Raw genomic sequence first — 12140 nt, 5'->3', positions numbered from 1 at the left:
ATCAGCCCTGGGATTTCTTTGGAAGGAATGATGCTAAAGCTGAAACTCCAGTACTTTGGCCACCTCATGTGAAGAGTTGACTCATTGGAAAAGACTCTGATGCTGGGAGGGGTTGGGGGCAGGAGGAGAAGGGGACAACAGAGGATGAAATGGCTGGATGGCATCACTGACTTGATGGATGTGAGTCTGAGTGAACTCTGGGAGTTGGTGATGGACAGGGAGGCCTGGCGTGCTGCGATTCGTGGGGTCTCAAAGAGTCAGACACGACTAAGCGACTGATCTGATCTGATCTGATGTATGTATATGCGTACAGTTGTGTCCTACTGATTGCGACGCCATGGACTGTGGCCCACCAGGCCTCTCTGTGCACGGGATTTCCCAGGCAAGAATACTGGAGAGAGGGTAGCCATTTCCTCCTTCAGCAATCAATAATCTTGCTTTGCTTCTCTGTATAAGTCATTTTTCCTGGCTCCTATAGGCAAAGTGCTCCTAATCACTTTGGGTCAGGTTTGCTGCTGCTGCTGCTAAGTCACTTCAGTCGTATGCGACTCTACGACCCCATAGACGGCAGCCCACCAGGCTTCCCCATCCCTGAGATTCTCCAGGCAAGAACACTGGAGTGGGTTGCCATTTCCTTCTCCAATGCTGTGAAAGTGAAAAGTGAAAGTGAAGTCACTTAGTCACATCCGACTCTTAGCAACCCCATGGACTTCAGCCTACCAGGCTCCTCCATCCATGGGATTTTTCAGGCAGGAGTACCAGAGTGCGGTGCCATTGCTTTCTCCGTTGGGTCAGATTTGGCTCTGCCCAATTCGAATAGGTTGTAGCTCCAGTCAACACTTAAAATTGTTAATAGGCCTGAGTTTCTCTTCTACCACATGTTTCCCCTTTCTTGGTTTATTTCCTCTTTGCTGCTGCTGCTGAGTCACTTCAGTCATGTCCGACTCTGTGCTAGAGCACATCTTCTAGGAACTTCTCAAGATAGGGTCATAGTTATTATTTTGAGTTCCTTGTGAGTCTGAACATGTCCTAATTCTTGATGTACACTTTGGTGGGCTATGTATTTCCAGGTTGGTAATCTTTTTCCTGCAGAATTTCTCCATTGCCTTTCAGTCTATCTTATTATAATTGAGAAGTTTATGGTATTCTGATTTCTGATCTTCAGTATGTGACCTGCTTTAATTCTTTTTGCTTCCCTGGTGGCTCAGATGGTAAAGAATCTGTCTGCAATGTAGGAGACTGAAGTTCAATCCCTGGATCGGGAAGATCCCCTGGAGAAGGGAAAGGCTACCCACTCCAGCATTCTTACCTGGAGAATTTCATGGACAGAGGAGCCTGGCAGGGTCTCAAAGAGTCAGACACGACTGACTCTTTCACTTTAATTGAAACTAACACTTTCACTTTAATTCTTTCCAAAAGGTTTGTTTATCTAGGCCCGTGAAATTTTGTGAAAATATTACTTTGAATGAGTCTCTTTTGTTTATTCTGTTAGGCAACGAGGAATTCTCTACAGTTCTTGGAAATTTTCTTGTGTGTTTTTTCTTTTCTTCTCTCCAACAGGAAGTTTGCTATTATGTCCTCCCCTGGAACATTGTCCCTGCCGATTTATACCTCTCATATGTCTTTCCTTTTTTTTTTTTTTTTTTGCCAATTTGCAAAAGAATTGAAGAGATAATATGCATGTTCAGTTGGCCACAAAAATCAGGTGCCTTTATGCCATCACTCTTTGAAGGTTTATTAAAAGAGGAGTCTAGTGTGAATCTGGGGAAGTTATCCTTTAAAACACACAAAATGGAAGCAGCGGAATATCTTTAAGTAGAAGGTTTTGTAAAGAAAATAGTTTAGAATAGGCCCTGTCTCTTTTGACCTTGGTTCCTGCCTAGATACCAGGATTAAAGTGGCAACTGTAGGGGGGAGGAGCCAAGATGGTGGAGGAGTAGGACGGGGAAAACACTTTCTCCCCCACAAATTCATCAAAAGAGCATTTAAACGTTGAGTAAATTCCACAAAACAACTTCTGAATGCCGGCAGAGGACATCAGGCACCCAGAAAAGCAACCCAACTCTTCGAAAAGAGAGAGAAGAAATACAGCTCCACCCACCAGAACACTGACACAAGCTTCCCTAACCAGGAAACCTTGACAAGCCACCTGTACAAACCCACACACAGTGAGGAAACGCCACAATAAAGAGAACTCCACAAACTGCCAGAATACAGAAAGGACACCCCAAACTCAGCAATTTAAACAAGATGAAGAGACAGAGGAATACTCAGCAGATAAAGGAACAGGATAAATGCCCACCAAACCAAACAAAAGAGGAAGAGATAGGGAATCTACCTGATAAAGAATTCTGAATAATGATAGTGAAATTGATCCAAAATCTTGAAACTAAAGTGGCAACTGTAGACACAGAAGAGTCACATTTCAGGGAGATCAATGAATGGTATCATAATTGTCTGCCACGAAACCAGTCCCTGGTGCCAAAACAGTTGGAGACCACTGCTGTAATGGATTAATCTCTAAAATATACAAACAGCTCATGCAGCTCTATGTCAAAAACAAAAACAAATAACCCAATCAAAAATGAGCAGGAGATCTAAGTAGACATTTCTCCAAAGAATACATACAGATGGCTAGAAAAAAAATCACATGGAAAGAAGCTAAACATCACTAATTATTGGAGAAATGCAAATAAAACTACCATTAGGTATCACCTCACACTGGTCCAAATGGCCATCATCAAAATATCTAGAAATAATAAATGCTGGAGAGGGTGTGGAGAAAAGGGAACCCTCCTACCTTGTTGGTGGGAATGCATATTGGTACAGCTACTATGGAGAACTTACAGTGGAATACTACTCAGCCTTAAAAAAGAATGAAATAATGCCTTTGCAGTAACATAGATGCACCTAGATCATACTAAGTGAAAATAATCTTTTTATTATCATACTTGCTACTTGATTAGACATGGAAGATTTAATGTGAGAATAATGATGTAATGCACTTGGTGAAAAACAGGTTAGAGCTTGCTTGGTCTCCTCTCCAGGGTGTAGATTACATGTATAATATGGAATAAGGAAATTATGAATTCCAGTTCACATTCTGTCTTTAGTTCTTATGGACCTACACTTTTACTCTAGGGACTGTACGTCCCTCAGGTAGATCCAAAGTGAATTCCCATCTCCTCATTATCTACACCTCTGAAGGGAAAGCTACTAAATCGTCTCATTCCCTCTTTATACAGATTCACTAAATGGACATGTTTCTGTAAGAGATCTACTTTCAGGTTTCTTTATTTTTTTTTATCAGAAAGTCTTCAAATGTTGCAGTGACTCATTTCAGTTGTTCTCTCTGTGATGTCTCTGAAAGACTCTGTAATATAGTACATCCCTTCTATAGTTTATGCTTTTAACACATACCTGAAATTTCTACTTGACTCTTCTACTGGCTCATTTTCTGTAATATTTCTGTTATCAATTTTTTCTCATCATAGAAAATCATATGAGCCATGGAGTTAGAGTATTGTGAATTCTACCTTCCTTCTTCCTCTTTTACAAGCTACATCATTTGGGAAAAGTTACTTAATCTCTTGTTTCTCCTATGTGAAATAAGGAATGCTAAAATAGCATCCTTTTCATTGAACTGTTATGTTAATTAAATGAAAAAAAAAGTTAAATGGTTTGGACACCATCTGGCATATGATAGTCAATAAATGTCAGCTGTTATTATTCATGTTCTCATAACTTTCACTAGATTCTGTTTCATAACAGTCATCAGACTTTTTCCCTTTGTGTTCTCTATAAACTGTAAATTCTATAAGGACAAACATTTATTCTATCTTGTTAACTTTTTGGATCCTGGATCTAAGAACAACACAGAGTACACAGAAAGGATTCAATGAGTACTTCTGAAACTCATATTCATTTTGTCTAAGAGCTTTCAGAATACATTCAAAACTTCACTTATGCTAAGCTATAACATCTACAACCACAATGACCTCATCCATTGTCCCTTAGCCACCACACAATTTCTGAATTTATCTTTAAACTGAACTACTCTAATGTTGAACTCTAGTGGCTCCTAACTATTATTTTTATCATTTTCCCACATATTCACTCTTATTTGTTCATGAACATTACTGCTAGAATAAGTTCTGAAAACACAGATCTGTGCCTCCCTAGTCCAAGAACTTCCAATGGTTCTCCTTTACACACTTGATAAATGGAGCTATGTAGTAAAAATATAATTCTCAAAACTATGATTTAGGCTTGGTTAAAACTAGAGACAAAATTGAGTCAGAGTTATCCTTGATGAGAAGCCATGAAAGTACTATTTTGATTGATCAAAGTGTTTTGCACACATTACATATGGTACAAAATTTTAACCTTCTCAGAACATATAAAACAACACTGAATAATGTTTACTTTTCAGAGACCACTCAGTTCTCTTGGGAGATTCAACACATTTTAGAAATATACATGTTTGTGTTTGAAAAATAAACCTACATGGGTCTATATTTTATTTATTTATTTATTTTTTATTTATTTTTTTTCTTTTTTTTTCTAATTTTATTTTATTTTTAAACTTTACATAATTGTATTAGTTTTGCCAAATATCAAAATGAATCCACCACAGGTATACATGTGTTCCCCATTCCGAACCCTCCTCCCTCCTCCCTCCCCATACCATCCCTCTGGGCCATCCCAGTGCACCAGCCCCAAGCATCCAGCATCGTGCATCGAACCTGGACTGGCAACTCGTTTCCTACATGATATTTTACATGTTTCATTGCCATTCTCCCAAATCTTCCCACCCTCTCCCTCTCCCACAGAGTCCATAAGACTGTTCTATACATCAGTGTCTCTTTTGCTGTCTCATACACCGGGTTATTGTTACCATCTTTCTAAATTCCATATATATGCGTTAGTATACTGTATTTATGTTTTTCCTTCTGGCTTACTTCACTCTGTATAATAGGCTCCAGTTTCATCCACCTCATTAGAACTGATTCAAATGTATTCTTTTTAATGGCTGAGTAATACTCCATTGTGTATATGTACCACAGCTTTCTTATCCATTCATCTGCTGATGGACATCTAGGTTGCTTCCATGTCTTGGCTATTATATACATGGGTCTATATTTTAAAATGCTACTTATATTAAGTGGAAGAAGGGAGAAGAATATCATTCTATGATAAAAGAATGTTCTTTTATTGATAGAAAAGCATCAAAATATCAAAAATATTTTTTCAAAATGCTCTAAAAATAGAAGGTCTTCACAAACAAAACAATGACTTGTGCTTCCCCAATAATGAAATTTGCTTTTTTTTTTTCCCCTAGTATGGTGATTTAGTTGCAAAGTCATGTCCAACTCTGCAACTCCATGGACTGTAGCTCACCAGGCTCCTCTATACACGGGGTTCTCCGGGCAAGAATACTGAAGTGGAATGCTCTTTCTTTCTCCAGGGGATCTTTCCAACCCAGGAATTGAACCTGAGTCTCCCACACTGCAGGCAGATATTTTACCAACTGAGATACAAGGGAAGCTCATTTTCAGTATGGCAACCTTTAAAAGACAGAGCTGGGAGACCGCTCAGCCCTGATGAGTGATGATGAATGAAAATTAAAATTATGTCATGTTAAATTTTGAATGTAGGCTTATTTGAAACATCTTAGTTCTCCGTTTCTTGTTTAGAATCTTCCCAATACATTGTATAATATTTGAAATCACTAGTGCATATAAATTAGATAAGAAAAAGTATATAAATGAGGTAGCATTTTGAAAAAGAATTCACATTTCACACCAACTTAGAGAAAGCTGTGGCCTGGTTCATGGGCACAGAGAAACCCAGGGCTTATGAGGTTGACTTTAAGCTTTACTACCTTCAGCAGAACTGTAACTTCCCTCAACACTCTTCAGTGCCAATCACATAATTCAAGAAAGCAAAAACCACTAAGGATAACCGTGCTGTGTGTATAAAATACTCTGACTGGATCCCCCATCCACTTAAAAGAAGTCCAAATACAGAGATGCACAGTTCCATTGCTAACTAAAACATGATTTAGTTGCCTCCGTTAGCATGTTACCACCTGCAGTTATTTCAAATTGTATTCTAAGTTGGGCTTCCCTTGTGGCTCAGCTGGTAAAGAATCCACCTGCAATGTGGGGGACCTGGGTTCAACCCCTGGGTTGGGAAGATCTCCTGGAGAAGAGAAAGGCTACCCACACCAGTATTCTGTCCTGGAGGATTCCATGGACTATACAGTCCATGGGGTCGCAAAGGGTCAGACACAAGTGAGCTACTTTCACACTGTATTCTGTGTTACTTATAATTTTTCAAGTTAGCCAAAGATAAAAATTACTCATTTTCAAAAGCAGTTATTTTATGCAAATGAACAAGTTTCATATTAGTTTTGAGGTTCTCGAAAGAATAGTGACCAGGCTCAACTCACTTTGGGGATATTCAAATCATTATAAAATACATAACAGAGTAGATGCAGCTCTACTCAGCAGGTTTTCAAATGGCCCAGTTACGTCCACTTGTTTAGAGGCACATTTGTTTCCATTTGAAAAACAAGTTTATATAGGGAAACACTAGTTTAAACAAACAAACTCTAACCAATATTGAACATTGTATGTGAATAGAAATTGTTAAGATAAAATCAATCATGATCATTTTGCAGTGAGGTGATGGAAAATAGTGGTCATTGAAAACCATCAGCCAAGGATTTCTTTGTGCTGAACATCTAAAAACAAACCAGTCAAAAATCAGCTTTGACAAATTTCAAAATGCACAAATACTTACTGGAGGTTAAGAAAGCTTTAAATAAAGAATATTATTCAAATTACCTTAGTAAATGTTTACATTTTCACTGATACAGCATATTGAGGTGTTTTAAAGTAGCACATTTTTGCCTTAAAAATTAATTCAACATCATCACTCATATGAAAAGTGACTCAGTAACATATATATATATATATTCTTTCCATATTCCTTTACATTGTGGTTTATCATAGGATGTTGAATATAGTTCACTGTGCTATTCAGTAGGTCCTTGTTTTTTATCCATCCTGTATGTAAGAGTTTGCATCTGCTAATTCAGACTCCCAATCCTTTCCCATTCACTGGGGGTCCTTTGCTTTCATGAAGTCTGTCTTGATTCATGGCCTCCAGAGGAGGAACCCAGTAGAACCTGGTTTATTTCTGTCACATTATCATTATTATCCAAGCTGCAATTTGATGTTTCTGCACCTAAAAATCTATATGAGTGTAGCCTAATGAAATCCAAAAACCACAGAAATAATCTAGTTATTCAAAGGTCATCTAGCTCTGTTGATTTAACATTTTAAATCTCAAATAACTTAAGCTTTCCCCCTATCTAGAGAAATCTGGTGATCTAGAGAATATTTCTAGGGCCATCCACAAAGAGTGGATCCATAGGTAAGCATTTTCATTATCCAACATAGTTCTGTATAAATTACTTCTTCCTTTCTTGATACAATTACTCCCCATGATTTATCTCCTATAACTGATGCTATCTATATACCTACTTATCTTTTTAAACTTGTGAAGACTTTATGTAAATCATTATCCACTCTTGGCTCCCCTTTCCCATCCATGCGAAACCTGTATTTTGATGATCAGTTATGTGTCAACTTGAATGACAAAAGAAAAAAATAAAACTCTTTGTCAAAAGGAGTTTACACCAAACAATTACAGATGCAAAATGGATTATCCTTGATGGTCTTAGAACCTTCAGTCTCTGGCATTTAAACAAGATATACTCTTCCCAAGTGAAATATGTAAAGCTAAGAGTGAAAACAGAGTATCTTATTCATCCTTCTTATTGAAGGCGACAGATAAAAACACTTACGGTGATATGCTTTCAGTCTCAGTTCAGTTCAGTGGCTCAGTCCTGTCCAAATCTTTGCAACACCATGAACTGCAGCATGCCAAACCTCCCTGTCCATCATCAACTCCCGGAGCTTGTGAATGTGTGTTAGTTGCTCAGTCGTGTCTGACTCTTTACGACCCCGTGGATTGTAGCCAGCCAGGCTTCTCTGTCTATAGGATTCTCCAGACAAGAGTACTAGAGTGGGTTGCCATTTCCTTCTCCATACACCTGAGTGTGTGTTTGTGTGTTTGTGTGTATGTTAGTTGCTCAGTCATGTCCGACTCTTTGTGACCCCAGGGATGGTAGCCCACTAGGCTCTTCTGTCCATGGGATTCTCCAGGCAAGAGTACTGGAGTGGGTTGCCATTCCTTCTCCATACAACTCAAACTCATGTCCGTTGAGTTGGTGATGACATCCAATCATCTCATGCTCTGTCTTCCCCTTCTCCTCCTGCTTTCAATCTTTCCCAGCATCAGGGATTTTTCCAGCAAGTCAGGTGGCCAAAATATTGGTGTTTCAGCTTCAGTATCAGTCCTTCCAATGAATATTTAGGACTGATTTCCCTTAGGATGGACTAGGTGGATCTCCCTGCTCTCCAAGGGACTCTCAAGAGTCTTCTCCAACACCACAGTTCAAAAGCATCAAGTCTTCGGCACTCAGCTTTCTTTATAGTCCAACTTTCACAGCCATACATGACTACTGGAAAAACCATGGATTTGACTAGATGGACTTTTTTTGGCAAAGTAATGTCTCTGCCTTTTAATATGCTATCTGGGTTGTTCATAGCTTTTCTTCCAAGGAACAAGTGTCTTACTTTCATGGCTGCAGTCACCATCTGCAGTGATTGTGGAACCCCCCCAAAAAAAGTCTCTCACTGTTTCCATTTTTTTCCCATCTATTTGCCACGAAGTGATGGGATCAGATAACGTTATCTTAGTTTTCTGAATGTTGAGTTTTAAGCCAACTTTTTCACTATCCTCTTTCACTTCCATCAAAAGGCTCTTTAGTTCCTCTTCACTTTCTGCTATAAGGGTGGTGTCATTTGCATATCTGAGGTTATTGATATTTCTCCTGGCAACGTTGATTCCAGCTTATGCTTCATGTAGTCCAGTATTTTTCATGTGTACTTTGCATATAAGTTAAATAAGCAGGGTGACAATATACAGCCTTGACATATCCTTTCCCTATTGGAAACAGTATGTTGTTCCATGTCCAGTTCTAACTGTTGCTTCCTGAACTGTATACAGGTTTCTCAAGAGACAGGTCAAATGGTCTGGTATTCCCATCTTTTTCAGAATTTTCCACAGTTTATTGTGATGCACACAGTCAAAGGCTTTGGCATAATCAATAAAGCAGAAGTAGAAGTTTTTCTGGAACTCTCTCACTTTTTCAATGATCCAACAGATGCTGGCAATTTATCTCTGGTTCCTCTTCCTTTTCTAAATCCAGCTTGAACATCTGGAAGTTCATGGTTCATGTACTGCTGAAGCCTGGCTTAGAGAGTTTTGAGCATTACTTTGCCACCGTGTGAGATGAATGCAATTGTGTAGTAGTTTGAGCATTCTTTGGCATTGCCTTTCTTTGGGACTGCAATGAAAACTGACCTTTTCCATTCCTGTGGCTACTAATGAGTTTTCCAAATGTGCTGCCTTAGTGAGTGCAGCACTTTCACAGCAACATCTTTTAGGATTTGAAATAGCTCAACTAAAATTGTCTAGTGTTTTGAAATGCATTATTTGGAGAGTATTCATCTTTTCCCAGTGAAAAAATAATTTTAAAATGACAAGGAAAATAAAGATAACATATTTACTATTTAATGATATAACTCAGCAGGAAATAGAGATGATATGTAATTTGAAAACAGTGGGGAAAGCAAATACTTATATAAAAATGTAAATAAATTATTCAAGCCTGACTCAAATTTCTTTATGGTATTAGGTAAAAAAGATAACAGAAAGAATATAGTAAGAAAGCTGTCACTAAAATTAAACAGATCTCACTGTCCTGTAACTCATGCACACAGTGAGTTTCTAATCAAAACTGTCTCCTCCTCAGGGTTTTTCTCAGAGCGTGTTTGACATCTTTGTTCCTCACACTGTAAATTAAGGGGTTGAGGAAGGGAACAGTATTGGTATAAAAGACAGAAGAGATTTTACCCTCATTCATAGACACAGCAGAAGATGGTTTGAGATACATAAATGCCCCTGATCCAAAGAACAGAGATATAGCAATGATGTGGGAGCTGCAGGTGCTGAAGGCTTTGGATCTGCCCTCCGTGGACTTGACATGGAGGATGTTGGACAGGATGAGACCATAAGAGACAAAGATTGTGAAACTGGGTGCAATGATGTTGATGCCCACCACGATGAACATTTCCAATTCATTGATATAGGTAATTGTGCAGGAGAGCTGGAGCAGAGGGAGAATGTCACAGAAAAAATGGTTGATGGTGTTTGCATTACAGAAATTCAGTCTCAGCATGCATCCAGTGTGAACCATGGCACCAGAAAATGCCATCAAGTAGAATCCAAGCATAAGGCTGGAACAGACTTTAGGGGACATAACAACATTATACAAAAGGGGCTTACAGATGGCCACATAGCGGTCATAGGCCATTGATGTCAACAGATAGCATTCAGAGATGACAAAAAAACAGTAAAAGTAGAGTTGAGTCATGCACCCCGTATAAGAAATAATATTCTTCTTTGATATGAAATTAAGTAGCATTTTTGGTGTAAACACAGAAGAATAACAGATGTCTATAGAGGACAAGTTAAAGAGGAAAAAGTACATGGGGGTGTGCAGATGTGAATTTAGCACAATTAGGATTACCAAGCCCAGATTGCCCAGCACAGTGACAATATACATTCCTAGAAATAAAAAGAGTAGGGGGAGTTGGAGATCTGGTTGGTCTGTTAATCCCAACAGAATGAATTCAGTCACAAAAGAGTCATTTCCAGGAGCCATTCTTCTTTAAGGGAATCTGTGGACACAGGAGAAAGGGTTCCATTAGAGAACAACTCAGCCCTTGCCACAGTGTCTCATCTACAAGGGAGGGTAAACACTGGGAATGTCAGAGACTAGTCCTACCTGGTCCCGCAGAATCTGCCTTTATCTTTATCAGGATACAGAGTGATGTGGACTTATATAAGGTAAATGCAGCAAAGGAAATGACACACTTCAGAGTTAAGGCCGGTACTGTGATATGCAAATAATTTTCTGGAAACACAAAGGGCAAGAAGGATAGATCACGACAGAGCCATCCAATGTCTCTAAACATTTTGTGACGACCCTCTGACAGATTCCTCCACCAGTTTCATGTAAGTCTCAGATCTACACAAAATGACAAAGAATGGGCATGCATTCAGTCACTGTCCCTTCATTTCAAAACAGCCAATAAGTATATAAATTGAATTCAGAAACTCACCTGAGTTCAGAAAACCTCAGGGCTGTCTCCCTTATCCTTGGTCTTTACCCAGTTGGGGCTGGAAATGCAATTTCAGATTCCTGAGGCTTGATTTCTTTTATCCTGAGAGGTGCGAGCCTAGACATATGCCTGAGAAGTCTTTCTGCACTACTATGATTTCTGATAATTATTTCAGTCCTTTCAAGCAGCAGAGAAAATAAAGCCTTTTAATTATCACACTTGCTACTGGATTAGACACAGAGGATTCACAGTGAGGGTAATGATGAGTGCACTTGGCAAAAACAGGCTAGAAACTTCTCAATCTTTTCCCTACAGAGTAGGTCATATGTATAAAAGGGAATATGGAAATTATATATGCTGGATTATGATCTGCCTTTAGTTCCTTAGGGACTCAATCTTTTGCTCTTTTTCATTTTAGGTATTGTGCATCCCTCAACGTAGATCCACAGTAAATTCCCATCTCTTCATTATCTTCACCTCTGAACAGAAAGCCTCTACATGACTTCATTCCCTTTTAATTCCAGTTTCCCAAATGGACATATCATCTGTAAGGCTCCTATTTCCAGGTTTCTGTATTTCTTCATCAGAAATTTTTTAAATGTTTCAGTAACTCACCTCAGCTCTTCTCACTATGAAATGTCTCTGAAATAATTTGCAATGTTGTATATTCTTTCTAGGAGAGGGCAATTGCAACCCACTCCAGTCCTGTTGCCTGGAAAATCCCATGGACGGAGGAGCCTTGTAGGCTGCAGTCCATGGAGTCGCTGGGAGTCTGGCACGACTGAGCGAGTTTACTTTCAATTTTCAGTTTCGTGC

The 12140-nt window shown here is 38.9% G+C and overlaps 1 protein-coding gene across 1 annotated transcript; it reads right to left on the bottom strand.

The window, feature by feature from the left end:
• Positions 1-9692: 9692 nt before the first annotated feature.
• Positions 9693-10888, bottom strand: LOC147342354 (olfactory receptor 8B8-like). Its single transcript, XM_086384058.1, has one exon. The coding sequence runs from the start codon at positions 10862-10864 to the stop codon at positions 9932-9934; it is 933 nt and encodes a 310-aa protein (XP_086240184.1). The 5' UTR covers positions 10865-10888; the 3' UTR covers positions 9693-9931.
• Positions 10889-12140: the final 1252 nt, after the last annotated feature.

The sequence above is a fragment of the Bos grunniens genome, chromosome 29 (genome assembly GCF_055505025.1).
Source record: "Bos grunniens cultivar Pamir isolate PY7600 chromosome 29, Bosgru_T2T1.0, whole genome shotgun sequence".
Taxonomy (NCBI): Eukaryota; Metazoa; Chordata; class Mammalia; order Artiodactyla; family Bovidae; genus Bos; species Bos grunniens.
Note: the sequence above shows the minus strand (reverse complement) of the source record. Positions and strands in the feature narration are given on the sequence as shown.

Coding starts and splice junctions, on each gene's coding strand:
- LOC147342354 (XM_086384058.1), bottom strand. CDS start 10,864: ATGGCTCCTGGAAATGACTCTTTTGTGACTGAATTCATTCTGTTGGGA.